We start from the raw sequence: 24,948 nt of genomic DNA, 5'->3' as shown, positions 1-24,948 counted from the left end.
CAAATATTAAAAAAAACCATGACTTAGAAAGCTAAGTCCCTTGTAATCATACTCCCTCTTAAGATAACCACTGATAATAAACGGAGACACATCCTAGTGTTTTCAGTGTTTCCTCATTGAATACACTCCTCTTGGTTCCTGAGCTAGTTCAGATTGGATTTTTATCACTTATAATCATGAGTCCAAACTAATAAAAAGGAGAACCAAGTAACCGTGTTCCAAAGTTGAAGATAGCTGTTAATCGATTTTAATCTGTAATTATGAGAAAATAAGCCTACAGGGGTTAAGAATAGAGACCTCCCTCCTCCAACCGTAGGATGTTGGCTATTTTTCCCCTATGAGGACTGTTTAAAATGGTTTTCCTTACCTGCTGGAGGTACTTGGCTACTATGGCCCTGTGGGTATCTATGTGGTCTTTGGTTTCAATTACATTTCTGTCTCGTAACCGTTTCTCATAGTCCTAAAATTAAAAGGAAGCCATACTTTTATGATTTTAAAATACTAGTACTCTCTCATGACCTTTTTGAGATTAGAGAATTATTTATCACATGGTTTAAGTCACAAATAATGGTTCTAAATGTTCCTTCTGGTTCCTTCTGATCTTTTGGTTCAGAATTGATCTTTGATGCAGTATCCAGGATTTGGAGTTAGTTGGTTGAATTGCCTTATAAGTAGAAGAGAAATCTGTAATTACAAGTTACAATGTTCATGCAGAAAGAAATAGAGATAGTAGAGTCGCTGTAGTTCAAGAAGATAAGCTCACCCAAGCAAGATGCTAAGCTCACCGAAACAATTAAGCAGGGCCAAAGTCCCTGCTTAATTTTTGCCTTTTATATTTCAAGTAAAGCAATTACAGAAATAGTAAATAGCGTCTGGCTGCAGCTGACTTGTGTCACCTACTTGAAGGAGAGGAATGGCTGCCTTTGGCTTTGTCTTCTTAGGCCACTGCACTTTTCTCTTTTTTCTATCAATAAAATTCCATGGGGTCCCCAAGGAGCTGCCACGTTCCCCTTCACTCCTTCCCTGGTCACAGCTGAATGCCCAGGGTGGCCCCTAACCCAGGCTGGGTGGCTCAAAAGTTGTCCCCAAGATTTTTAAACTCAGGACAAGAGGACACACTTCTCCCTCCTGGCTGAGGCTACTAGATGTGAACTTGATGATATTGGTGACCAAGTGATCAGATAGGGAAATCTGTCTACAACGGGGGAAAATGAAGTCATCATACCAAGGAAAGCCCAGACAGGATGGCGAAGGGGCCTGGCAATAGTTGGGTGTCTTTGAGACGCAGATGAACTCCTGTCATTCACATGTTTTAGATGTTTAACTCTATTTTGTGATTTCGTTATCTAATAAACTCCCCTTCGTTCATAAGCTAGTTCAAATTGGGTTTTTATCACATAATCACAAGTCCAAACTAATATAAAGAACCAAATAACCAAAAATATTCTCACAGAATAATTTCTGCATGAAAAATCATACAGTCCTGGTATTAACTTCTAATGGCTCTCCCTTTACCTCATCAAACACAGACTTGTCTGGCTTTCACTGGCTTGCCCCATATACACAAGCCTATTACCTGTAACTCCTCGAAGGCTCCCTGCTCCCATGCCCACCATGTTCCCTCCTCTGCCAAGCCTTTGTGCATCCTGCTGCCTGTCTAGGATGCCCAGAACTGTTCCCCACTTCCTTCCTGGCCGCCTGCCCCAAGGCTGCTCAAATCCTACCCACCTATTTTACCTGCAGTGCTTATCACCGTGCTTTGTGCTTAGTAAATACTTACTGGATTAAAATGGCATTGAATTCCTGACTAAGGCACAATCCTTTGCCACATTAACACTTAAGAGACTCTTCAACCCTACAACTCTAATTTTTCCTAGTTTAGATGTCATTGTACTGAGACAAAGATATTATTTAAACATTGGATTCAAGAAAAATAATGGGAAGGTTATGTAAAGTACTACAAAAGAGGAACTAATATTGCTACTGAGAACATAGCAACAACAACAAAATACATACATAATAGTACATCAAATGGCACAGCAGATATTTTATTATTTTATTAATAATAAAATAAGCCAATTTCTCACCTGGAATACCTTTTCCATAATTTCTCGGTCATACATTGGAATTTGTTTATAATTTCGGAATTCTGGCACCTCTTGGCTTCTAAGACCAAGAAGCCTGAATCGTTTGGATCTGTTTAATTCCTCATCTGAAACAAAGTTAAATTCCTGTTGTAGCTGTTCCAGTCGAAAGAAATCAGGGATGTAGGATTCACCACTGGTAGCAACCTATAAAAACCAAGAAATACAAAATTCTAGATAACAGGCAGATTTCATCCAAAGAAACTTGGCACTGAGCTTTTGGGAATGACGTTTTAACAGTTTTAGATAGAGAGACTTGAAACATCCATCATTTCATTTAAAGAGAAAATACACTAAAATATAATGGTAATGAGGCAGATGCTACTCTGCCTTTTATAGCTACTAATATTCATTTAGTAGCTATAAAAAGTATCATGAATCATTTTTCCAGAGAAATAGAAGTTAAAAGGTTCATTTTTGGTACACACGCTCCTCTAACAGTTGTCATGAAAATATACAGACTGAAAAATATGAGATTTATATCAGTGTATTACCAAGTGCCTACTGCAAATAAGATTATTCATATACATAGTGTATATAAAGTGTATGTATTTTAAATGTATTTTGAAATATTTTTACACTTTAACATTTTAAATATATTTTAAAATATTTTTAAAATATAACTTTTGGACTTTATTTATGCACAAATGTAGATAAAGGCCCTAGAGTCGGCTGATCAGCTTCACTTGGCTCCACAGCCATGCTCTCTTGTCCCTGCACAGCACCTCATGGCCTTGGTCACTGAGAAAAGTGAACCAGAGATGGACCCAAGCACCAGCCTCCGATGCCCCTGTACCCTGGTACAGAAAGTACGGCTTCAGCACCACTGAGAGACTAGAAGGTGTGGGCTGCACTCTGCCCAGGTGTCTGCTTGTTTCTCTGCTGGGTGCCTTGCCAGCTGCAACCTCCTCCTGGGCAGGTCTCTGCTTCTCCTCAGGGAGCAGAGATCTGATGGAGCTTTGTGATGGGAAAGGTGATACTGCTGTGAAAATCCTGGTTCATAAAAAAGAGGCCAGTCAGGAAGGTAAACTCTGTGTTTTGTCCTTCTATGGGAAGCAAATAGTTAAAAAGAAAAAAAAAAATGAAGGGGACATATGCACTATATTATTGTCAATTTAAAGCTAGTCATTGAAACATATCAATAATTTGAAAGCTTTATATGGAATAGGCTACACTTCAGGTAATATGGCCTATTCTTTTTTTTTTAAGGTGGATATTTTCATTTTAATTAATAAAACAAAAATGAAACAATGAAGACATATATTCGGACTTCACTCATTCACCAATTATGCAAGAAATGTTTTGGTTAAATAAGATAATTTATTCTTTCTAATAGTTCTCTAAGTATCAACATGCACTAAGTATCATGTTGGAAGGAGATTTTATGAAGATAAAAGAATAAACCAAAGCTTGCTTTGTGACTTATCTTAGAATCACTAGGGGAAAAATGAAAGTTTTCATCCTGGTTATAGTTACCCTACTGATGGACTCGAACTAAGAAACATGATCACAGAATGTGTTGCTATGGCCACTTTCTGGATCATCTACTTGTTTATTAGGTTTTGTGGAAATTATGAACTTGGGAGTAAAAGCAATTGTATTTGTTACCAAGAGAAATCATTTACTGACTAATGTTCCATTTTATTTACAAATTCACTGAGGAAAGAATTTTGAATGTTATGATAGATACAAGCAATTTATATCAAAAACACTTCAATGAAACCTAAAAGGTAATCTAATTAATCATCCAACAAGAAAACAAACAAAACCACCATTTCTGAAAATGCCCCATCAGCCCTTCAAAGTATGATGGAAAGAGCACAGGGCCTGAAATCACATCAACTTGGAGCCGTGTCCTTACCATCTGTGGGATGTGGAGCAAGGAACCCTGAGTGTCTGGGTTCAGTGTCTCTCCACAGAACGGGAAAATTGAAACCTTTTTTTAGGGGTTTTACAGAGGTTAGAGGTAAGAGTAACACAACAACAGCAGCAGCTGATGTTGACTGCACACTGACCGTGTGCCCAGCTAGATGTTGATCCGCAGCAGCTCATTTCCTCCTGACAACACTGTGAGGGCATCACAGGGCTTAGGGGCATGAGTGCTTGCCTTCATCACACAGCCAGTAGGTACAGAGCTAAAATTTAAACCTGTCATTCGACCCAGGCTTCATGCTCTTAAACACTATTGCGCAGGAGAACATATGGGAAAGAAAATGTGTGTCAAGGCCCAGCCATTTCTGTTATTATCACACCAAGTGGAGAAGTGGTGCGTGTCCAGATTTCCTGTCACATTACCGAGATAAGCTGCATCAAAGGGGCATTGCTGGGGTCATTGGGGTCAAGCTTGGACTCTGCTGCCCACTTGGCCAACTTTTTCATGTCTGTCAGTCCTGACGTGCCAATAGATGAGATGGCATCTGCTCTCTTCAAAGCACTGAAAATGAAAGTTGATTCCATGAGACTGACTTTATCACAGAGCAGTTTGCATTAAGACCACAAAATCCCAGGGACAGCACTACTTAAGGAGGCTATTCCCTATGAGAGAAAATCTGATCATAAGGAAGGACTTTTGACATTTTTCTTTACTTGATGATTACTATTAAATATGTTATAAGCATAATAAAGAAGTCTGAATGGTGGGAGAAAGTATTTTCAAAGTACACATCTAATAAGGGGTTAATATCCAAAAAATATAAGGAACTCATACAACTCAGTAGCAAGAAAACAAATTATCTAATTAAAATGGGCAAAGGATCTGAACTGACATTTTTCCAAAGAAGATGTACAAGTGGCCAACAGACACATGAAAAGATGCTCAACATCGCTAATCATCAGGGAAATGCAAATCAAAACTATAATGAAATAGCACCTCACACCTGTCAGAATGGCTATAATCAAAAAGACAAGTGAAAACGAGTGTTGGCAAGGATATGAAAAAAAAGGTGGTCCCTTGTGCACTATTGGTGGGAATGGAAATTGGTGCAGCCACTATGAAAAACAGTATGGAAGCTCCTCAAGAAATGAAAAGTAGAACAACCATATAATCCAGCAATCCCACATCTGGGGATATATCCAAAGTAAACAAAATCAGTATCCTGAAGAGATATCTGCACTCCCATGTTTATTGCAGCATTATTTACAATAACTAAGACATGGAAACAACCTAAGTGTCCATCAATGGATGAATGGATAAATAAAATATGATACATATGTATAATATATGTATCATATATAGAATATTATTCAGCTGTAAAAGGAAATCCTGTCACTTGAAACAACTGGATGGACCTTGAGGGCATTATACTAAGTGAGATGATCTCACTTCTTTGTGGAATCTAAAAAACACAAACTCATAGAAACAGAGAATAGATTGGTGGAGCCAGAGGTGAGGGGGATGGAGAAATGGATGAAGGAACTCCAGAGTACAGACTTCCAGTTATAAGATGAATAAGTTCTGGAAATCTAATGTACAGCATGGTGACTATAGTTAATAATACTCTATTGTATACTTGGGAATTGCTAAGATAGCAGATCTTAAAATTTCTCATCACAGGAAAAATTATAACTGTGTGTGGTGATGGATGTGTTATCTAAACTTATTGTGATAATCATTTTGCTGTATGTACAAATACCAAATCATTATGTTGTACGTCTTAAACGTATACAGTGCTATATGTCAGTTATATCTCAGTAAAACTGGGGGAGAAAAGAAGTATAAATAGAAGGAATGCAACTGTGACCCTGCATTCCTACAACTCTGCCCAGTGCATTAACTTGTCCTGAGTCCCTGGATCCAGACTAGTGACAGGTGCCTCTGTATCTGGTGCAGGATGCCCAGAAGGCCTCATCTCCCAGATAACTGGGGACCACTTGTAGCCAAAATAAAAGAGAAAAAATAAACACTTATGCAACCAACATAAGCACCAACTTTGGACATGACTGAGCTCCAAGGGGGCCAGTGTGGTCACCTGGGTTGAGTTGGGGCTTTATTTTATTTTATTTTTTTTGAACTTAAATTTATTTATTTTTGTATACAGCAGGTCCTTATTAGTCATCCATTTTGTACACATCAGTGTAAACATGTCAGTCCCAATCTCCCAATTCATCACACCATCATCCCCACCCCCTGCCACTTCCCCCCCTTGGTGTCCATATGTTCGTTCTCTACATCTGTGTCTTTATTTCTGCCCTGCCCGGTCATCTGTACCACTTTTCTAGGTTCCACATATATGCGATAATGTACGATATTTGTTTTTCTCTTTCTGACTTACTTCACTCTGTATGACAGTCTCTAGATCAATCCACGTCTGTACAAATGACCCAATTTCATTCCTTTTTATGGCTGAGTAATATTCCATTGTATCTATGTACCACATCTTCTTTATTCATTCGTCTGTTGGTGGGCATTTAGGTTGCTTCCATGTCCTGGCTATTGTAAATTGTTCTGCAATGAACATTGGGATGCATGTGTCTTTTTGAATTATGGTTTTCTCTGGGTATATGCCCAGTAGTGGGATTGCTGGGTCATATAGTAATTCTATTTTTAGTTTTTTAAGGAACCTCCACACTGTTCTCCATAGAGGCTGTATCAATTTACATTCCCACCAACAGTGCAAGAGGGTTTCCTATTCTCCACACCCTCTCCAGAATTTGTTGCTTGTAGATTTTCCAATGATGCCCATTCTAACTGGTGTGAGGTGATACCTCATTGTAGTTTTGACTTGCATTTCTCTAATAATTAGTGATGTTGAGCAGCTTTGCATATGCTTGTTGGCCATCTGTATGTCTTCTTTGGAGAAATGTCTATTTAGGTCTTCTGTCCATTTTTGGATTGGGTTGTTTGTTTCTTTAATATTGAGCTGCATGAGCTGTTTATATATTTTGGAGATTAATCCTTTGTTGATTTGTTTGCAAATATTTTCTCCCATTTTGAGGGTTGTCTTTTTGTCTTGTTTATGGTTTCCTTTGCTGTGCAAAAGCTTTTAAGTTTCATTTGGTCCCATTTGTTTATTTTTGTTTTTATTTCCATTACTCTACGAGTTGGATCAAAAAAGATCTTGCTGGGATTTATGTCAAAGAGTGTTCTTCCTATGTTTTCCTCTAAGAGTTTTATAGGGTCCAGTCTTACATTTAGGTCTCTAATCCATTTTCAGTTTATTTTTGTGTATGGTGTTAGGGAGTGTTCTAATTTCATTCTTTTACATGTAGCTGTCCAGTTTTCCCAGCACCACTTATTGAAGAGACTGTCTTTTCTCCATTGTATATCCTTGCCACCTTTGTCACAGATTAGTTGACCATAGGTGCGTGGGTTTATCTCTGAGATTTCTATCCTGTTCCACTGATCTGTATTTCTGTTTTTGTGCCAGTATCATATTGTCTTGATTACTTTAGCTTTGTAGTATAGTCTGAAGTCAGGGAGTCTGATTCCTCTAGCTCCGTTTTTTCCCCTCAAGACTGCTTTGGCTATTCAGGGTCTTTTGTGTCTCCGTACAAATTTAAAATTTTTTTGTTCTAGTTCCATAAAAAATGCCATTGGTAATTTGATAGGGATTGCATTGAATCTGTAGATTGCTTTGGGTAGTATAGTCATTTTCACAATATTGATTCTTCCAATCCAAGAACATGGTATGTCTCTCTATCTGTTGGTATGATATTTAATTTCTTTCATCAATGTCTTATAGTTTTCTGCATACAGGTCTTTTGTCTCCCTAGGTAGGTTTATTCCTAGGTATTTTATTCTTTTTGTTGCAGTGGTAAATGGAAGTGTTTCCTTAATTTCTCTTTCAGATCTTTCATCATTAGTGTATAGGAATGCAAGAGATTTCTGTGCATTAATTTTGTATCCTGAAAATTTACCAGATTCATTGGTTAGCTCTAGTAGTTTTCTGGTGGCATCTTTAGGATTCTCTATGTATAGTATCATGTCATCTTCAAAGAGTGACAGTTTTACTTCTTCATTTCCAATTTGTATTCCTTTTATTTCTTTTTCTTCTCTGTTTGCCATGGCTAGGACTTCCAAAACTACGTTGAATAATAGTGGTGAGAGTGGACATCCTTGTGTTGTTCCTGATCTTAGAGGAAATGCTTTCAGTTTTTCACCATTAAGAATGATGTTTGGGGCTTCCCTGGTGGCACAGTGGTTGAGAGTCTGCCTGCTGATGCAAGGGACACGGGTTCGTGCCCCGGTCCGGGCAGATCCCACATGCTGCAGAGCGACTGGGCTCGTGAGCCATGGCTGCTGAGCCTGCACGTCCGGAGCCTGTGCTCCGCCACGGGAGAGGCCACAACAGTGAGAGGCCCGCGTACCACACAAAATAAATAAATAAATAAAAAGAATGATGTTTGCTGTGGGTTTGTTGTATATGGCCTTTATTATGTTGAGGTAGGTTCCCTCTATGAGTTGGGGCTTTATTAACAGGACTGCACCTCTCATCACTCACAGTGTTTTATCTCCTCTCCTGCGGAGCTGGAGCTTTCATCCCCAGGAAATTTCTCCAGCATAAAACTCAATGAACCAAATACAAAGGGCTTATATTCAAAGGCTAAAGGAGCCTCCACTGGAAATGCTGCCAGGGTCCTGGCTGAGAAAGGCTTTGTTGTTTTTATCGCATGGATACAAGCATTTGCACTGGATGGAGAGGGTGTAAAGGGAACAAAACCAGCCCTAGTCTGTTTCTCCACACATTGAAAATGACAGTCTTTGACTTGGGAAATGTCTTCTTGGTGATCAAGATAAGTCCTTTTATTTTACGGAGGCAATTGAGACATCAGTGGTAAGATGATCCACTCAAGACACATCCATTGGGGAAGGACAGAAGCAAGACACAGTCCAGGCTGCCTGGACAGGCATCAACCACAAGGAGAGAGGGTCTGTCCATCTGGAGTGAACTAGTGAGGCCCAGAGTCCATTTCTGCTGTTCTGAGTAGAAACCTAGGGCTAGCAATCAAGGAAGGGGACTGAGAATAGGGACTTTCATATAATCAGAAGGTTCTACACCAATCATCATTTACAATGAACCTTTACTGAGGGCCAAATATTGATATATACAGCTATGTGCTATGCACTTTCCCCATTTGTGAAATTGGGAAAAGAATACTTCACAGTTAATTGGTGAAGATTAAATAAGGTAAAGTGCTTTACTGACCAAAAAAAAAAAAAAAAACCTGAAAATACTGGCACATAACAATAAAAGGAAAGAATGTGATATTGCAAGCTTTTTCCCCACTGGATATTGTTCATGCCAATGCTGACATTGCTCATCAGCTTATTCTAGCCATACATTACCTTCTAAATCCAATATTCTGCTGTGACAATGGAGGAATCAAAGGAATCCCATTTTCTCCAATGGCCCATGCCACACTGTTGGCCACTTTCCCCGAGGTCATTAGAATCAGTTGATTACTACCATCAGCTTCAAATGAGAAGGGTACTCCTGGGGAAATAGCAGATTAAATAGGATGTTGTTTAGAAAGAGGGAGTGAGCCCAGTACTAGTAAGAAAGCAGAAAGTAGACAAATGGAACAGAGTGGGTGGGAGTGGTGGGGATGGAACACATAATTCAAATCAACATTACTGAACTTCTTCAGGGAATGACGCTCACCATCGGCCACTTGGCTCTATCTCTTGACAGCAGAGTGTAGGCATTATAATAAACGATGCACTTTGGAGTGGGACCAACTGCATGTATATTCTGGTTCTGCCACTTAACAGCTTTGTGGACAAATTGCTTAACTTCTCTGAACCTTGGTATTATTGTGTATAAAATACGGAACATAATAGTACCCCCTTTTATGGATTACTGTGAAGACATTCATTGATTCATTCATTCAGTAGATACTTCTTTGAGCTCCTACTTCATGCTGGCACTATTCTGGTCACAAAGATAGCAGTAAAGAAACAAAACTGATAGGAATCCCTGTTCTCATGGAGTTTACATTTAAGTAGGAGAGACAGGTTATAAGCAAGATAAGTAAGAGACATGGGCAGTATGTTAGAGAGTGATAAATGCAAAAGAGAAACAAATTAGGGAAGGTGTATAGAAAATGTGTGTTTGGAGGAGGCAGGGGTTGAACTTTCAGACGGGGTGGCCAGGGAGGCCCATGAGAAGTCACTTTTGAATAAAGGCCTGAAGAAAGCTCAAGTGAGGCATGTAGGTATCTTGCGAAAGAGCCTTCTTGGCAGAAGGAACAAAGGCAAAGGCCCTAAGGTCAGAGTGTGCCTGGAGTGAGGAACAGCATGTTAAGTGAGGTAAAACTTGCAAAGACTCAGACATGCCTGGCAAACGCTGACCACTCCACAGATGCTATTGCTCAGCTATTGTAGCGACGGTAAAGCCTCACTGATTTGGCCCTCACTGATTGGACATTAGTGATAAAAAAAAAAGTCTCGGGGCAGGGCATTTAATCAAGTAAAGGAAGTAAAGATTTTCAAGCATGAAATATAGCAACTTCATGCTTTGGAGAGTTCCAGTTAATATTATTAACACAAAAACAATACCGCTGTTAACCCTATAACAGCATCTTTGTGTTTTTCAAAGATCTTTCCTTCATACTGAACCCTCCATCTTGATCTTCAAAATAACCCTATATGACATTAAGGGTGTTATTATTAGATCCATTTTATGAATGAGGAAGATGATATTCAAAGAGGTTACATGATTACTAGGATCATACACCTTGTCAGTAGCAGAGCTGGAACTAAAAGCTTAAGCCTCCAGACTTTTAGGCTGGTGATCAGTTTAGAGACTCAAAGAATTCTTGAAGATAAAGTTCCAGATATGCTCTCATAATAAAAAATCACCAGGCATGTGAGGAAACAGAATCAGAATCAGACCAATAAGCAGATAGGTGTTGGAATGATCAGATACAGAATATTGGAAAATATTTTAATGTGTTTTAAAGAATAAATGAATGAATTAATGAATAAAAGAATGAATTAATGAATAAAAGAAATGATTGAGAGTGTCAGAAAAGGACAAAAAGTTGTCAGAACTGATTGTAAAAAACTAAATAGAATTTCTAGAGGTGAAGAATATAATCATTGAAACAAGAAACGCAGTGATGAGTTTCAATGACTGGACATAGCCAAAAAGTGAATTCATGATTTGGAAGACTGACTTAAAGGAATTGCACAGAATATAAAAGTGAAAAAAAGAGATGTCAAGTATATTAAAGAGAGGTTAAAAGACATAGTGGACAGAGTGAGACAGTCCATCATATATTTAATCAGAATTGTAGAAGGAGATAAGAGAGAATATTATTTAATAACCTCCCTATTATTTATTTCAAACTTTTCAGCCTTACAAATAACACTGTGAGGTACATTTTTTTTTATGCACAAAGTTTTATCTTCATTTCAAATTGTTTTCTTAGGAAAGATTCCTAGAAGTTGAATTAAGGTGTCAAAGGCAATCTAAAGGCCCTTAATTCACATGGTAAAACTACTTTACACTTGCATAGTTATATGAATTTTCTGGCCACCCATAGTATATAAAAATGACTTTGCCAAAAATTGTATATGATTATTGCTTTAATTTTTCTGATAGCAATTTTATAATTGTCTGCTTGTCTGATAAGTGAAAAAAAAAAGATATGTTCAAATTTGACCATGAATCCGTTAGCCATTGAGGCTTTCCATACCACTGCCAACTCCCTCGTGGTCCAGTGTCACATGCTGGTTACTGCTAAACTCCACTTCTTCAGTGGGAGCTCTTCCAGTGACAACAGTAGTTTCAGGAATAGGCAGAAACACTTCTGCTAGCAAGGTGGTACCACTGTGTCCAACTGTTTCATATACCTGAAATTGAGGAAGGGAAACAGCCAAATAAAAACAGCAATAAAGGGTGCTCACTCCCAGATCATGAGTACATTTTTCTGTGCTGGTCACTGTTCTAGTCAAGAGCGCCCATCTCAGAGTGGAAAGTTGAGTTGTGTTGCTATGGTCTCCATGGAGACCAGGTTATACCCTATTTTTGGTCACGTTGTTGGCACCCTGTCCTCTTGCCTGGCCTAATCTCCTGGGGTAGAGAGGTTAATCAAATGATCAGGCGACTGCAATTGTTTCTATGTCAAATTAATACACAGTAGTTTGGAGAATGGGCTTCCTCTTTCTCCTGGTTCAGATTATTTCAGAGAGAAACGCCATCAGGTTGAAAGGTGGGACAATATGGACATGCCACTAGATGGTTTATTATCTGTACCAACCTCAAAGTCAATAGGAAATGCACCATACCTAGAAGTACTCTAGGGTATCAGGTTCAAATCTGTTATTTGGTAAATCTCTCAAAGTCCTTTCCTTCAAGACCTCATTTTATTTGTTAGTTGCTGAAATCCTATCCAGCTTCTTCTCAGGCCTTCTCCCAAAATGGAGCTAACTTGACCACCTGTAGCTCTGATACTAATTACTGTGGTGTGTCTTACTGTAATGCCATCACCATGAGATGAAGGACCCATTGCCAGGGCAACCACAGATTATGAATATACAATACAGTCTCAGTAGGACCCTCTGCTTCCCTGTATTCTTGGGTCATTTCTTTTGTGGTAAAAGATAAAATATCTCACAGCTCTGCTGGCTTCCTTTCTATGTTTTATTCTTTCTTCCCATGAGGCCTCTCTGGCTGGTACACATTTCTCTAAAATGCATATTTTACTCTTTTATTTCTACAAATTAAGTACTTCTGTTTTTCTTCTTATGCAATAGAGTTCCCTCTGATTAATACTTTCCATTTACCACCTGCATGCACAAAAATGACACCACGGAGCCTCTCTGCCTACCCTCCCTGTATCACGGCACGTGATATGAATTCTTTTCCAAGGATAAGGATGAGGATGGATTTGTACTGGGCTGATATCCTGGCTTCATCTCCCTGGTATCTACCAGCTCACATTTACAAGATGGCTGATTGAGCTTTGAGGGGCTACTGGGGTAAAGACAAAGCAGAGACTGCATAGGAACTGAACTCAAAACCCCAGACTTAGTACCACTGTGAGGTATTCTAACAGGCTGGATGCACCAAGAAACCTGTGACTGTTCAGGGCTTACCTCTGCCTAATTCAGGGGCTCAGCAGGAAGCCCATGAGTGGCACATTTAAGCCACGCTCTCCAAATTCATCTTTATCAGTAGATATGTGATTTTTTTTCCTTATTAAAAAGATCTTTTAGGGAAAATTTCAAATATATGTAATCTTAGAAGAATAATATACCATGAACACATCACCTACCTAGCTTCAATTACCATTAACTTATGGCCAATCTGGTTTTATCTACACTCTCAACCATTTGACTCTCCACCAGTATTTTGAACTCAGACATCATTTTACTGTAAATGTTTCAATATGTATCTCTAAAAGAGAAGGATATAAAAAGGCATAATTACAATACTATTATCACAGTAATTCCTTAATAATGTCAAATATTAGTAAGTTTCAAATGCTCTTTAGAGTCTCAAACAATTACTTTGAATTAACATCATAATTTATTCCATACATTGTAATTGCTTGGTATGTCCCTCAAGGCTCTATTAATTTATAGGTGATCCCCCTCTCTTTTTACATTTTTTTAACTTTTCCTCTATATTTTTATTGGCTCAGAACTCTGATGGAGAAAGGAGGGCCATTTTTTTTGCTTACCTCAACCTCTTATAAGAGCCTGCCAGTTTTATAATATCACAGACCTTAAAGAACATGTAGCAGGTTGTTGTTTATTGCACAGAAGACCTTGGTTTGACCTGTTCAATTATGGACTCACTGGCATCAAGTTTCAGTCTGAGAAAATGGTGGGTTTTTCTTTAAAATTTTTTGTACTTCCCCCCAAATTTTAATTCACTGAGACATTCCTTTGTATGAAGCCGTCTGTTATTTCGTTTAATCTTAACCACAATCCTATGAAGGACGGTTTGTGGTAAAGATTAAGTGCAATAATAGACACAGCAATTCTAGATTATGGATGTGTGTGTGGCTCGACAAAGGGGAGAAACTTCCCCTAGTCCCTCATCTCTTAAGTCACAAAGCTGCGATTTGAATCTGCAACTGTTTCACTTCAAAACTCGTACACTTTTTCTTACATCTTCCTCATTGGTCAAGGAAAATCAGGAAGGTGATTAAACAATTAAGAAACCTTTTAAAGCCATAACCATGATCCATAAGGTATAATTACTTTAGATAGATTGGTGAGAAATAATGACTGAAAGATAATTTAAAATCTGAATGAAAGAACCACAAAACATGGAAGTGCTATAAAAACAATGGCTACAATCAAAGGTTAAAGGATCACCTTAGCATGGGCCATCGTGATCAAAAGACCACTGAACTCTTCCTGTCTCTGACTTCCTCTCAGACTCTCAAGGGGCTTGCTTGGTCTCTCAGTAAGGCGAGGGTGCACTGCCCACTTCGTGCAGGGGCTTTACCTCCCTGGAAGGTGCCCCTGCTGTACTGGACACTGAGTGAGACCTGCCACATGCCCACCCATACTTACTTAGGTGCCACCACCTTTCCCTGTGATTTCCCTGTGGGAATGCTTATTCCCTCTATTGAAATTCGTTGTTTATGCATCATTTGTCTTACTGGATGGTGATATTCCTGAGAGTAGGGATCTTGTTTGATTTCCCTTTGACTGCTCATTACCTACCATCTGTGAATTAATATATTTAGATGGGAGCAGGTTAACTTCAATTTTTTTTATTTTATTTTTTTTTCTGATTTTGTGGACAAAATTTATTTATTTATTTATTTTTACAGAAGAGACTATTTATTTAGAATGAGAACAAATCACAACAAAGTATAAATTTTAAAAAGCTGATAAATGCTATAAACTCACAAATCCAGAAAAATAACACTACAATCAATTTTAGAATATTTCATCACCCTGAAAAAACTCTCATACCTGCTAGCAATTATTTCCCTTTTCGCCTCCCGTTCCCAACAGCCCTAGGCAACCACAAATATACTCTGTCTCTATAGATCTGCCTATTCTGGACATTTTAAGTAAATGGACTCATACACCTTGTGATTCTTTGTAACTGACTTCTTTCACTTAGCTTTCATTCTTAATGCTTTAAAGAATCAGCCATGTTGTACCATGTATCAGTACTTTGTTCTTTTTTTATTGCCAAATAATATTCCATTGTATGGCTATGTCACATTTTACTTGATGGGTATTTGGGTTGTTTCCACTTTTTGACTATTATGAATAATGCTTGTATGAACGATCAACATCATTATCCATAAAGGAAATGCAAAGCAAAACCACACTGAGATACTATTTCACACCCACAAGGAGGGCTGCAATCAAAAAGGCAAATGATAACAAGTGTTGGCAAGGATGAGGAGAAAATGGAAACTCACACACTGCTGGTGGGAATGTAAAATAATGCAGTCACTTTGGAAAGCAATCTGGCAGTTCCTCAAAAGGTTAAACATAGAACTGTTAATAGAAGTAAGTTGCTAGATGATAAATCCGTGGACTGGAATTGTTTTCTTCTCTGAACAGCTGGTAGACTTGGGTGTAGTATGGCTCTCAGATTTTTTTTACCTGACTTGTTTTGCTCCCCACATGACTGTCAGATCCTCCCACAGCCTGCGGAGGGCAGTGTGGTGGGCAGGACAGGGCAGCCTTGTGGTTCAACTGGTCTGGGACTGAATCCTGACACTGCAACTTACTAGCTGTGCTGTGTGACCTTGGGCATGACATTCCCCTCACTTTTGCTCTCATTGTAAAATGAGGATGTTACCCAAAGCTCAGCAGGAAGGCAGTGGTGCAGTTTAGCTGAGATGGATGAAAAGCCTCTTTCCCTCTGTGTGAGCTCAATAAATGTTTTTTCCTTCTTTGTTTGGGCATAAAATTGACAACAAGCATGTGCATTTTTATAATACTTTGAAGTTTACAAAGGTCTTTCATAAACGTGATTACACTTCCCAAATATCTCATTAAACCTTGTTGGCCAATTGATTTTATTCAGCTTTATGACAAAAGAATTTCTTTTATTTAACTTAAATTTTAACTTGTAAGAATGTCTTTTCAAGACACACTATTTTTTTTCAAGGAAGACATTAAGTTTCTGAGGCCTTATAGGAAGTTTATGGCATATTCCATATTTATAATTAAATCATCTATATTTCTGGGAACCCAAAGGCAAGGAGGTGAAAAACAAACTACATTAAGCCTTAAATGCTTTAAAAAAAATCAGGAGCTACTAAAACCCTTCAAGTTAAGGCAACAGAAACCATACCAACAGTCAGAAAATACCATTTATGCTGGTAAAATGCTTTACAAAATGACATAAATGCAGTATTTAGTATTTAGTTAAATCTTGCCTGACTTTGTGTCTCTCTTAACCACTCCTATGACTAATGAATTCCCAAACAACCCAACACCCAGGGCAACTAAATCAGGGTGTGAAACACATCTAAAAATAAAAACAAATCCAAATATTTTTCAGATTACTTATATCCCCTTCCATAATAGAATTCAGTGTTTGTTTACTCAGCTGCACAGGACAAAGTTTCTATATTATCTGACTCCAGTGGCTTTGCAAAAACATCCCTGCTGGACTTTAATAGTTTATAAGTATTTTATTGTGGAAGAACCTTAAGAGATGCCTCTGAGCTTCTGTTTTGATTTCTAATTCCTTGTGGATGTGCCTGTGCTGGTCACCATGGTTAATGATGGCCAATAAAACATGCAGTTACTACATAAAGGGCATTTCTGGTAGATGTCAGTGGAAGGGTCTGTTTCCCTGTCTCCAGAAACACATTCCTATCTAATGTCAGAGAGGAAATGAATTGGAGAGTCTTGGTGCTGAGTCTGTATGACAGAGGCAACTACAAACTCTGGGGGAATGGAGGGTTTGCTGATTGGGACTACTGTCTCAGAAGGTAGTTATCAACTTTTTTTTTTTTTTAAATAAGGAAAAATGGATACCATCCCACAAAGCCAAAAAAAAAAAAAAAAATCCAAAAATTTCCTAAACTTTTTACCCTACTTTTTTAAGGTAGCCAGTTGATGTTAGTAAGCTTTGTAAAATAAGAATTTCTTTTATTTAAATTAAACTTTAACATGTAAGATCTGTCTCTGCAAGACACCCTAATTTTTTAAATAGCAGTTCTATTTAATGCTTGGATGAAATGCTATTTTTAAAAATCAGAAAATGAGGGCTTTCCTGGTGGCGCAGTGGTTGAGAGTCCGCCTGCCGATGCAGGGGACACGGGTTTGTGCCCCGGTCCGGGAGGATCCCACATGCCACGGAGCGGCTGGGCCCGTGAGCCATGGCTGCTGGGCCTGCACGTCTGGAGCCTGTGCTCCGCAACGGGAGAGGCTACTACAGTGAGAGGCCTGCGTACCGAAAAAAAAAAAAAATCAGAAAATGGGCACTTTGGGCTTTATAGGTATTTGCAAATTACTTTTTGTATAATTAAGTTTAATTTTCATTTTCTTTCTAAGTCAGGGGTTCTCAACCTCAGCACTGTTGACATTTGGGGCTGAACAATCCTTTGTTGCAGTATACTGTCCTGTACATTGTAAGATGTTTAGCAGCATCCCTGACCTCGACTTATTAGAGGTGCCAGTAGCTCCTCAGCACTTGTGATCATTAAAATGTCTCCAGACATTGCCAAAAGGCACCCCCCCCGGGGGGGGCAACATAATCTCCATTGAGAAGCACTGCTCTAAGCAAAATGAGTGTTTGTGTGTGTGTGTTTGAAGGTGGAATGTTAATGAAGAAACAAGACAGGAAATATAATTTATGTTCAACTGTTCAAAAATTCCTGTTGTATAAAGCAAGGCAGCACTGAATTCAGAATAGCAATTAGATCAACTGCTACCAAATTGGAACTATTTATGTGATTCTTATTAACTTCTCCTGCATTTGGAATGGTGTTTGCTTTAACTCAACATTCTGGTGCAAATTTACCTGCTAACAGTATTTAGAACTGTATAGATAAGACAAACCTTAGAAATGTAGGGGCATTAAGTTTAGATAAAAAAGAATCCATCGTGAAGTAGTTTATACTGCATGGTCTTAAGTCATGTTTCTCTTATTTTAAAACCTAAACAAAACAAAGCAAAACAAAACACAGCAGTTTCATATTTTGCACATGGTGGTGTTGGATTTGGTATAAGTGGCTGCCCTGTAATCTCAGCCACCGGTGATGTTATCGTCCAGTCTGTTAATTGTCTCTTGGTTGATGTCCCCATTTCCCTTCAGTGTTGGATCAAACCGTCCTTACTCTTGTGCCCACAGACTCCCTTCCTTCACTGAAAAGGCTGTGGGCATTGGAGGTGAACCCCCTTACGGCCAGCCCTCCACCCCCTCCCTTGTGTCATCACTCTTGACTCAAAGGACCATGCTATTCTGTCTTGATCCCACCCTTCCCAGTATCCTGTGACATTCCTTCCCTCAACACTCCCACCCTCTTTCCTTCCTTTCTCCCACCCACTCCCCCTACAACTTTCCTTTATATTTTCCAAGTCATCAATCTTTTCTGGACTGGCTGCTTTTCCCACAGCTGACAAATGTGCTCCAGTCAACTCACCCTAAAGTAAACCATGGTCCCCTTTCAGACTCCTGATCCATTTCCCTCCTTCCTTTCCCTGCCAAGCTTCTGGGCGGAAGTCTCCTTTTGGTATCTTTATTTTCTCTCCCCCTGTCCCAGTGAACTACAGGAGGGTTATCAACGACACTTCTCCAAATAGGATTGGTTTTCCCACTTGGAGAGTGCAATTCTGCAGAAGAGCCAGAGAAATCAGGAGAGGCTCTGGGAAGGGAAACTCGAGTTATTGCCAACTTGGTTAAAAGGAAAAGTTCCCTATCTCAATCCGCATGCCAGGAATATGAAAGCTCAACAGGATTGCTTCATAAGGAAAAAATAATAATGCTAAGATATTTCAAAGCCACCCAGCAGTATTACACAACAGCTGTTAGTTTTGGGGAGTCAAGAAGATGAATATGGGGTGATATTATAGATGTGAATGATAAGGTATCACAAAGCTTTTTTATTTCTAAATCAAACTTCATTTTTGTGAAACAGCAAGCATTTATTTTGGAATGACCTCAGAAGCCAGACCTTTTCAAGAACTTTCTGGGAGGGCTCTGGTCCCATTCCAGCTCCCATCCTGTGAAGTCCCATCTCACCCTTCCCTTGGGGCCAACTTTGATTCCTTTTCTTTTTACTCCGTCTAGTCAAACCATCATCAAGTCCTGTCAGTCCTTCTTTCAAGGCTGCAGTGTTGCTCTAATTAATTCCTTCCTCCCATTTCCGCTGTGAGGCCCAACCCCATCCCCTCACTCTTGGCTTTCTGGGCCAGCCTGTGGACTTATCTTCTGCTTTGTAAGGCTGCCCTGGCATTCCTATCTCAAGCCTGGCTAGGAAACACTGAGCCTTGTGGTTCAAAACATGCAAGAAGTCAAACATCAAAATCAACACTGTTCCCTTCAACAGTCCTGTGTATCGTACTGCGCTGAGCATTGCTTCTTTGTAGTTGTCTCTCTCTCATCTCCTAGCTGGATTTAAAGATCCCTGAGACAGGGCCATGTATCCCTCCCTTTATACATGGCTTCCAATGCTCCACTACACTCCTGGCTCAGCATCAGACCCTCAGCTGGCTCTCAACAATTAAGCAACATTCAGGGCTTGGTTGTTGAGTCATCAACTGATGCACTATAGTTCTGACAATCTTGGAAGATTTTCTGAAACACATTACCCTCTAAAGAAATCTGATAGCACTGGCAGAAACAGATGCATTTAAGGTGATTTTTCTTATCCTCCTGAAGTTGCCAATAATCCTTGAACCTTCCTTAATTCAAAACTTGCAGTTATATGGAAAATTTCCAAATGGCACAATACTATTCCTAGACAGTCAAAATACAATATCCTCTAAATTAATTTCATCTATAACCACTACTCAATTATAAAAAATTAAGCCATTGGGCCATTATGATATGTAATTTGATCAGTTATCAAATCTTTATGCATAGTTTAAGAACTTACCAAAGACTCCTTTAATTTGTAATTTTTTAAAGATGATATGATTCAGCTCTTAAGGCCAAGATAATAGCTTACAAGTATATTCTTAATATTGTAGGATAAAGTTTTGTTTTTTTATTTAAAAATTCATAATATTTTAGAGAATAGCCTTTTCACATTACTTTAAAAAATTGTTTTGATTATAACATCCATATCAAGTTAATATTCAAGAGAGTCAATGGGAGATAGTATAGGAGGCTTCCTTTATGTATTAGAATATATGTGAAATAAAGTCTTGGTACATTAGTGGAAGGTGGAGGATGTCTTTCCTACATGGTAATTCAGAACATTTAGGATGGCCTAGAGTGGGAGAGGGTTTCACAGACTGGCCAGTTGGTCTGAGCTCTCACCAACCAACAGGGACGCAGGCCAGACACCCGGATGCCAGGGCCTTCTCTCCTGCCCTTCGCACTAGCTTCAGTGTGGGAGGGTCTCTTCCGAGGCCCCCAGTCCTTCCTACCTGCCATGTTCTGTCTGCTGCTCTCCCTGGCTTCCCTCTAGCTCTCTATCTGATCTTCTCACATGAATCTGCGTCTTGCTCAACATCAGGTTTTCCTCTGCAGGGGAGGAAGGGGAGGAGGAGTCAAGGATGAATCTCAAACAAGGCGGCAAACTCTGCATAGCCGAAATCTTTGCTATTCTGTGGATGCGGGACAGGTAAGACTCCAAAGCGCCCCCAGCAACCTCACATGGTGAAGAGAAGGTGACAGCAAAGCATCGAGCTGGCTTTTGGAGTTTGTGTTTATTTACTTTCTCCATCAAGTTTTATTCTTCACTTACACAGTTTTCCCTGTGCAGTTAAGTCTTGCTTTAAACTGTAGCTTAAGCACACGCAAGTGTGCAGGGCCAGGGCAGGAGGGTTTATGCGGGAAGCAGTAAAGATGTGGGGCTTCAGAACCAGCAGGGTGTGACCCTCCGCCCAAAGGCATTTGGATTTTAAATGTTCCAAAGCCCTTCGACATGCAAACAGAAAGACAGTGCCTTCAGGCTCTGCACGGCAGAGAATCTCTGGCTAAGAAAGGCCTCTCTTAATCAGGTGTTAGTGGTACAAAGAATACCAGATTTTCTAATTTCAACAAATCTGAAATGGGATTGTGTCTTTGGATCCATGGTGCCTCGTAGTTAAGTGACTCAAATAATGGTGCCTCTCACAGGGACAGATGATGGGATGAAACCCAGTCAGCAGGATCTCAGAGCCCCTCAGACACAACTTTTCTAAGAGGACGGAGGAAGAGGAGCCCTCCACGTAGGCAGTCAGGCTCAGCAGGGGCTCCAGAGGAGCGGGGATGGATAGTTGGCGTGGACCTGGCACCATGGGCAGGGTTGTTAGCACCAGGCAAGCCCACCAGCCATCCACCTGGAGGTGCCCTCAGCTTCCCTTCCCAGTGCAGACCTGGGTGACTCTCTGCTCTCACCTTCAGGCACCATCACCCCATCATGCAGAAATGTAGAGATTATTTTCCCACGGATATTCATAGGGAATTTTCAGGCTTAAGAAAAACTCACATTTTCACCAAACCTCCGCATTCAATCCCCTTTCTCATATCATTCTTTACTTTAACAAAATCTCCTAACTTTCTCCTCTCACCTATATTAAGTTGAGCAGCAAAGTAAGTTCGTTCTGTTTTTCTTAAGTTCCCAAATACATAGACATTTTCTTAAAAATCAGATGGGTTTTTGCAGAATTATATGAGTGACTGGACTAAGCCTAGCACTAAACTTTCCAGAAAAACATTTTTCAATTTTGTAGCTATCAATGCTGTTATCAGCACAGCAAAGGAATTTGGCCTGAGTCATGATGCTAGGTGCTTTGTACATGAGGATCACCCTCAGCCCTCACCACCCCCAGATCAGGGATGAAAGGAGAAGGATAAAATTGCCACAGTCTCTGGAAAGCCCCAAACCCAGTTGGTTGACCTTGGGTGCCCAGTGCTGACCCGGTCAGGGTCACCATCTCATTTCTTGGCATCCCTACTTCATTCTGAGCATTTCTGCTGTGCTTCCTTCCCACTGTCAAAATAACCCCCTATCTTAGCTGTTTCAAACTTCCTCTACCAGTTTTAGAAGGTTTTCAACTACCTGAGTCTAGACAGGGATTGATATTCAAAACGTTGAACAGTACTCACAACCAAGTGCTAACCAATCACAAGAGCTGTTACTGTACAAGGGAACAGGGTCCTGGAGGCATTAACCTTGTTCAGACATACCCTTTAACTGGTCCATTGTAAGAAGGTCCAGAGGGTCTTGGAAGTGGGGTCTATGTGGCCAGGGTGGCATTTTGGGGGTCCAGGATGGAAACTCTTTGCTATTCAGTAGAGAAGTATTTAAATATTTTAGTAATTACATAACTGTAATTGTATCTGCAGACTTAATGTCAATTACAATCAGTAGGTAGTGGCAGCCTGGAGTACAGTGTTGAGAACTGTTATGAAGTTATATCCAGGCTCAGTGGGGGAAAATAGGCATGATCAATGGTCATTTCTGGCAAGGGTGGTGGATAAGAATGAGAAATTTCCGCACAAGTGGTGGATGAGGATTAGTGATTTCTGCATGGGTGGTAGATGGCAAACAAAGACACCTGTGCCACATATTTGCAAGCCTAAGTAACATGCCTATTAGTATCATAAAAGAGAATCTGACAGCATCATAAGAGAGGTTTCGCCATAAGAACAGCAAGCTAAGACACTGTAGTAGATTGAATAGTGTCCTCTAAAAATTCATGTCTACCTGGAACCACAGAATGTGACCTTATTAGGAAATAGGGTGTTTCCAGGTGTAATTAGTTAAAGATCCAGATGAGCGTATACTGGATTAGGGTGGGTCCTAAGTCTAACGAGAGTGTCCTTGTAAGAGACCAAAAAGGACACACAGACATGAGAAGGCCATGTGTAGATGGAAGCAGAGATGGGAGTGATGCTACCACAAGCCAAGGAACACCTGGAGTCACCAGGAGCTGAAGAGGCAGGAAGGGTTCTTTTCTAGAGCTTTTGGAGGGAGCACAGCCCCACTGACACCTTGATTTCAGACTTCAGGGCCTCCAGAACGGTGAGAGAATAAATGGCTGTTGTCTTAAGTCATCAAGTTTGTGGTGTTTCATTATGGCAGCCTTAGGAAACTAAAACAGACACAAATAAATATATTGCTAATGGTGGCATTTAGGCTAGTGGGAGCTTTATTTATTTGGGGGGATCCTAGCACCTGTACCCCAACCCTCCATTATAACCACCTGTGATTATAGAAGTTGATTTCTCTGGTATATTATGCTAGGATCTTGGTAGAGCGTGACGTTGAAGTTCTCCGATGAATGAGCCAGAGACCTCTCTACCGTCCCCCATCCTCCCTCATCCCCCCCACCTCATCTAGAGACACACACTTGAGCACTGTGGCCAGTTACTGCCAGCATTTCTAGGAGCCAAGTGGGGTAACAGGTCTTTTCTGCCAAGACCTTAAGACATGCCCAGGAAGAGCTGACCTTTTGTTACCCTTGAGAGTCTATCAGGACACCAGCATAGCCAATGGATGATTTAAAACCATCTCGCACCTGTGATGACCAAAAATTCTTGGAACAGTGACTATAATTAAAATATGTACCTGAAGTGTTAAACTCTCCGGCCAGTTGAATATTTGCAAGTTGAAAATCTGTCCAAAGTGAACACGGAAGTCAGCCCCAAGTGGCCGACTGTCAGTCCTGGACACTTCCTTGTTGTTGAAGGTCACCTTTAAATACAGCGAGCGCCTCTTGACATCCTCCCTTCGCAAGACCTCCACCCTGCAGAGTGAGACAGTTCACTGGTGGGTCAGTATTCATTTACTAAGTAAAACTGGAGTGTTTGACAAATGGGCACTGACCAGAATAAGATACACTGGAGCTGGAGCTTTAGTCACTTTAGCCTTCATTGAACCAAGGCAGCCATAGGTCTTGCAGAGCTTAATATCATAGTATGTGTGATATGAAATAAGAGGCCCTGAAAAGGCCACAGGGGATTTAGAACTGTTCTAAAGCATCACTGTGCTACAGTCTCCTTAATTATTTCAAACAACCCTTACATTTGTATTCCAAAGTTTAGAGTAAACAGAATTATATTATTTGTTAAATGGAGTGAGTTCAGACCATAAAGGCTAGTAGTGATTTATGTTTGGGGAGGATGTTTTAACCTAAAAATATAATACCATATTGCAGCAGTTGGGTCAACTCTGCTTTTCCAAGATCCAAGTTTTTTCTTAACATTTTCCAATGGTGAGTCACTGCTCACTGGCTGCAGGGGATTAAGAAATGTTCCGTATTGTTAAAGGTCATTTGCATCCCAGTAGAAGATAGGAAGTATCCAGGAAAGCATATCATTCTTTTTTTTTTTTTTTTTTACATCTATACTGGAGTATAATTGCTTTACAATGGTGTGTTAGTTTCTGCTTTATAACAAAGTGAATCAGCTATACATATACATATATCCCCATATCTCCTCCCTCTTGTGCCCTCACACCCTCCCTATCCGACACCTCTAGGTAGTCACAAAGCACCAAGCTGATCTCCCTGTGCTATGTGGCTGCTTCGCACTAGCTATCTATTTTACATATGGTAGTGTATATAAGTCCATGCCACTCTCTCACTTCATCCCAGCTTACCCTTCCCCCTCCCCATGTCCTCAAGTCCATTCTCTACGGCTGCGTCTTTATTCCTGTCCTGCCCCTAGGTTCTTCAGAACAATTTTTTTTTTGATTCCATATATATGTGTTAGCATCTGGTATTTGTTTTTCTCTTTCTGACTTACTTCACTCTGTATGAGAG

General features: G+C 39.9%; 1 protein-coding gene across 1 annotated transcript in view; it reads right to left on the bottom strand.

Annotated features, from left to right (window-relative positions):
* CC2D2A (coiled-coil and C2 domain containing 2A) overlaps positions 1-24,948 on the bottom strand; it is a 131,177-nt gene that overhangs the window by 37,193 nt on the left and 69,036 nt on the right. Inside the window, exons 16-21 of the mRNA XM_079707442.1 lie at positions 23,754-23,931; positions 11,784-11,940; positions 9,430-9,577; positions 4,440-4,578; positions 2,088-2,291; positions 368-460 (exon numbers count right to left, since the gene is read on the bottom strand). Coding sequence (XP_079563568.1) covers positions 368-460; positions 2,088-2,291; positions 4,440-4,578; positions 9,430-9,577; positions 11,784-11,940; positions 23,754-23,931 — 919 coding nt within the window. The remainder of the gene's footprint in view (positions 1-367; positions 461-2,087; positions 2,292-4,439; positions 4,579-9,429; positions 9,578-11,783; positions 11,941-23,753; positions 23,932-24,948) is intronic.

The sequence above is a fragment of the Hyperoodon ampullatus genome (assembly GCF_949752795.1).
Source record: "Hyperoodon ampullatus genome assembly, chromosome: 1".
NCBI classification, from domain to species: Eukaryota; Metazoa; Chordata; class Mammalia; order Artiodactyla; family Ziphiidae; genus Hyperoodon; species Hyperoodon ampullatus.
Note: the sequence above shows the minus strand (reverse complement) of the source record. Positions and strands in the feature narration are given on the sequence as shown.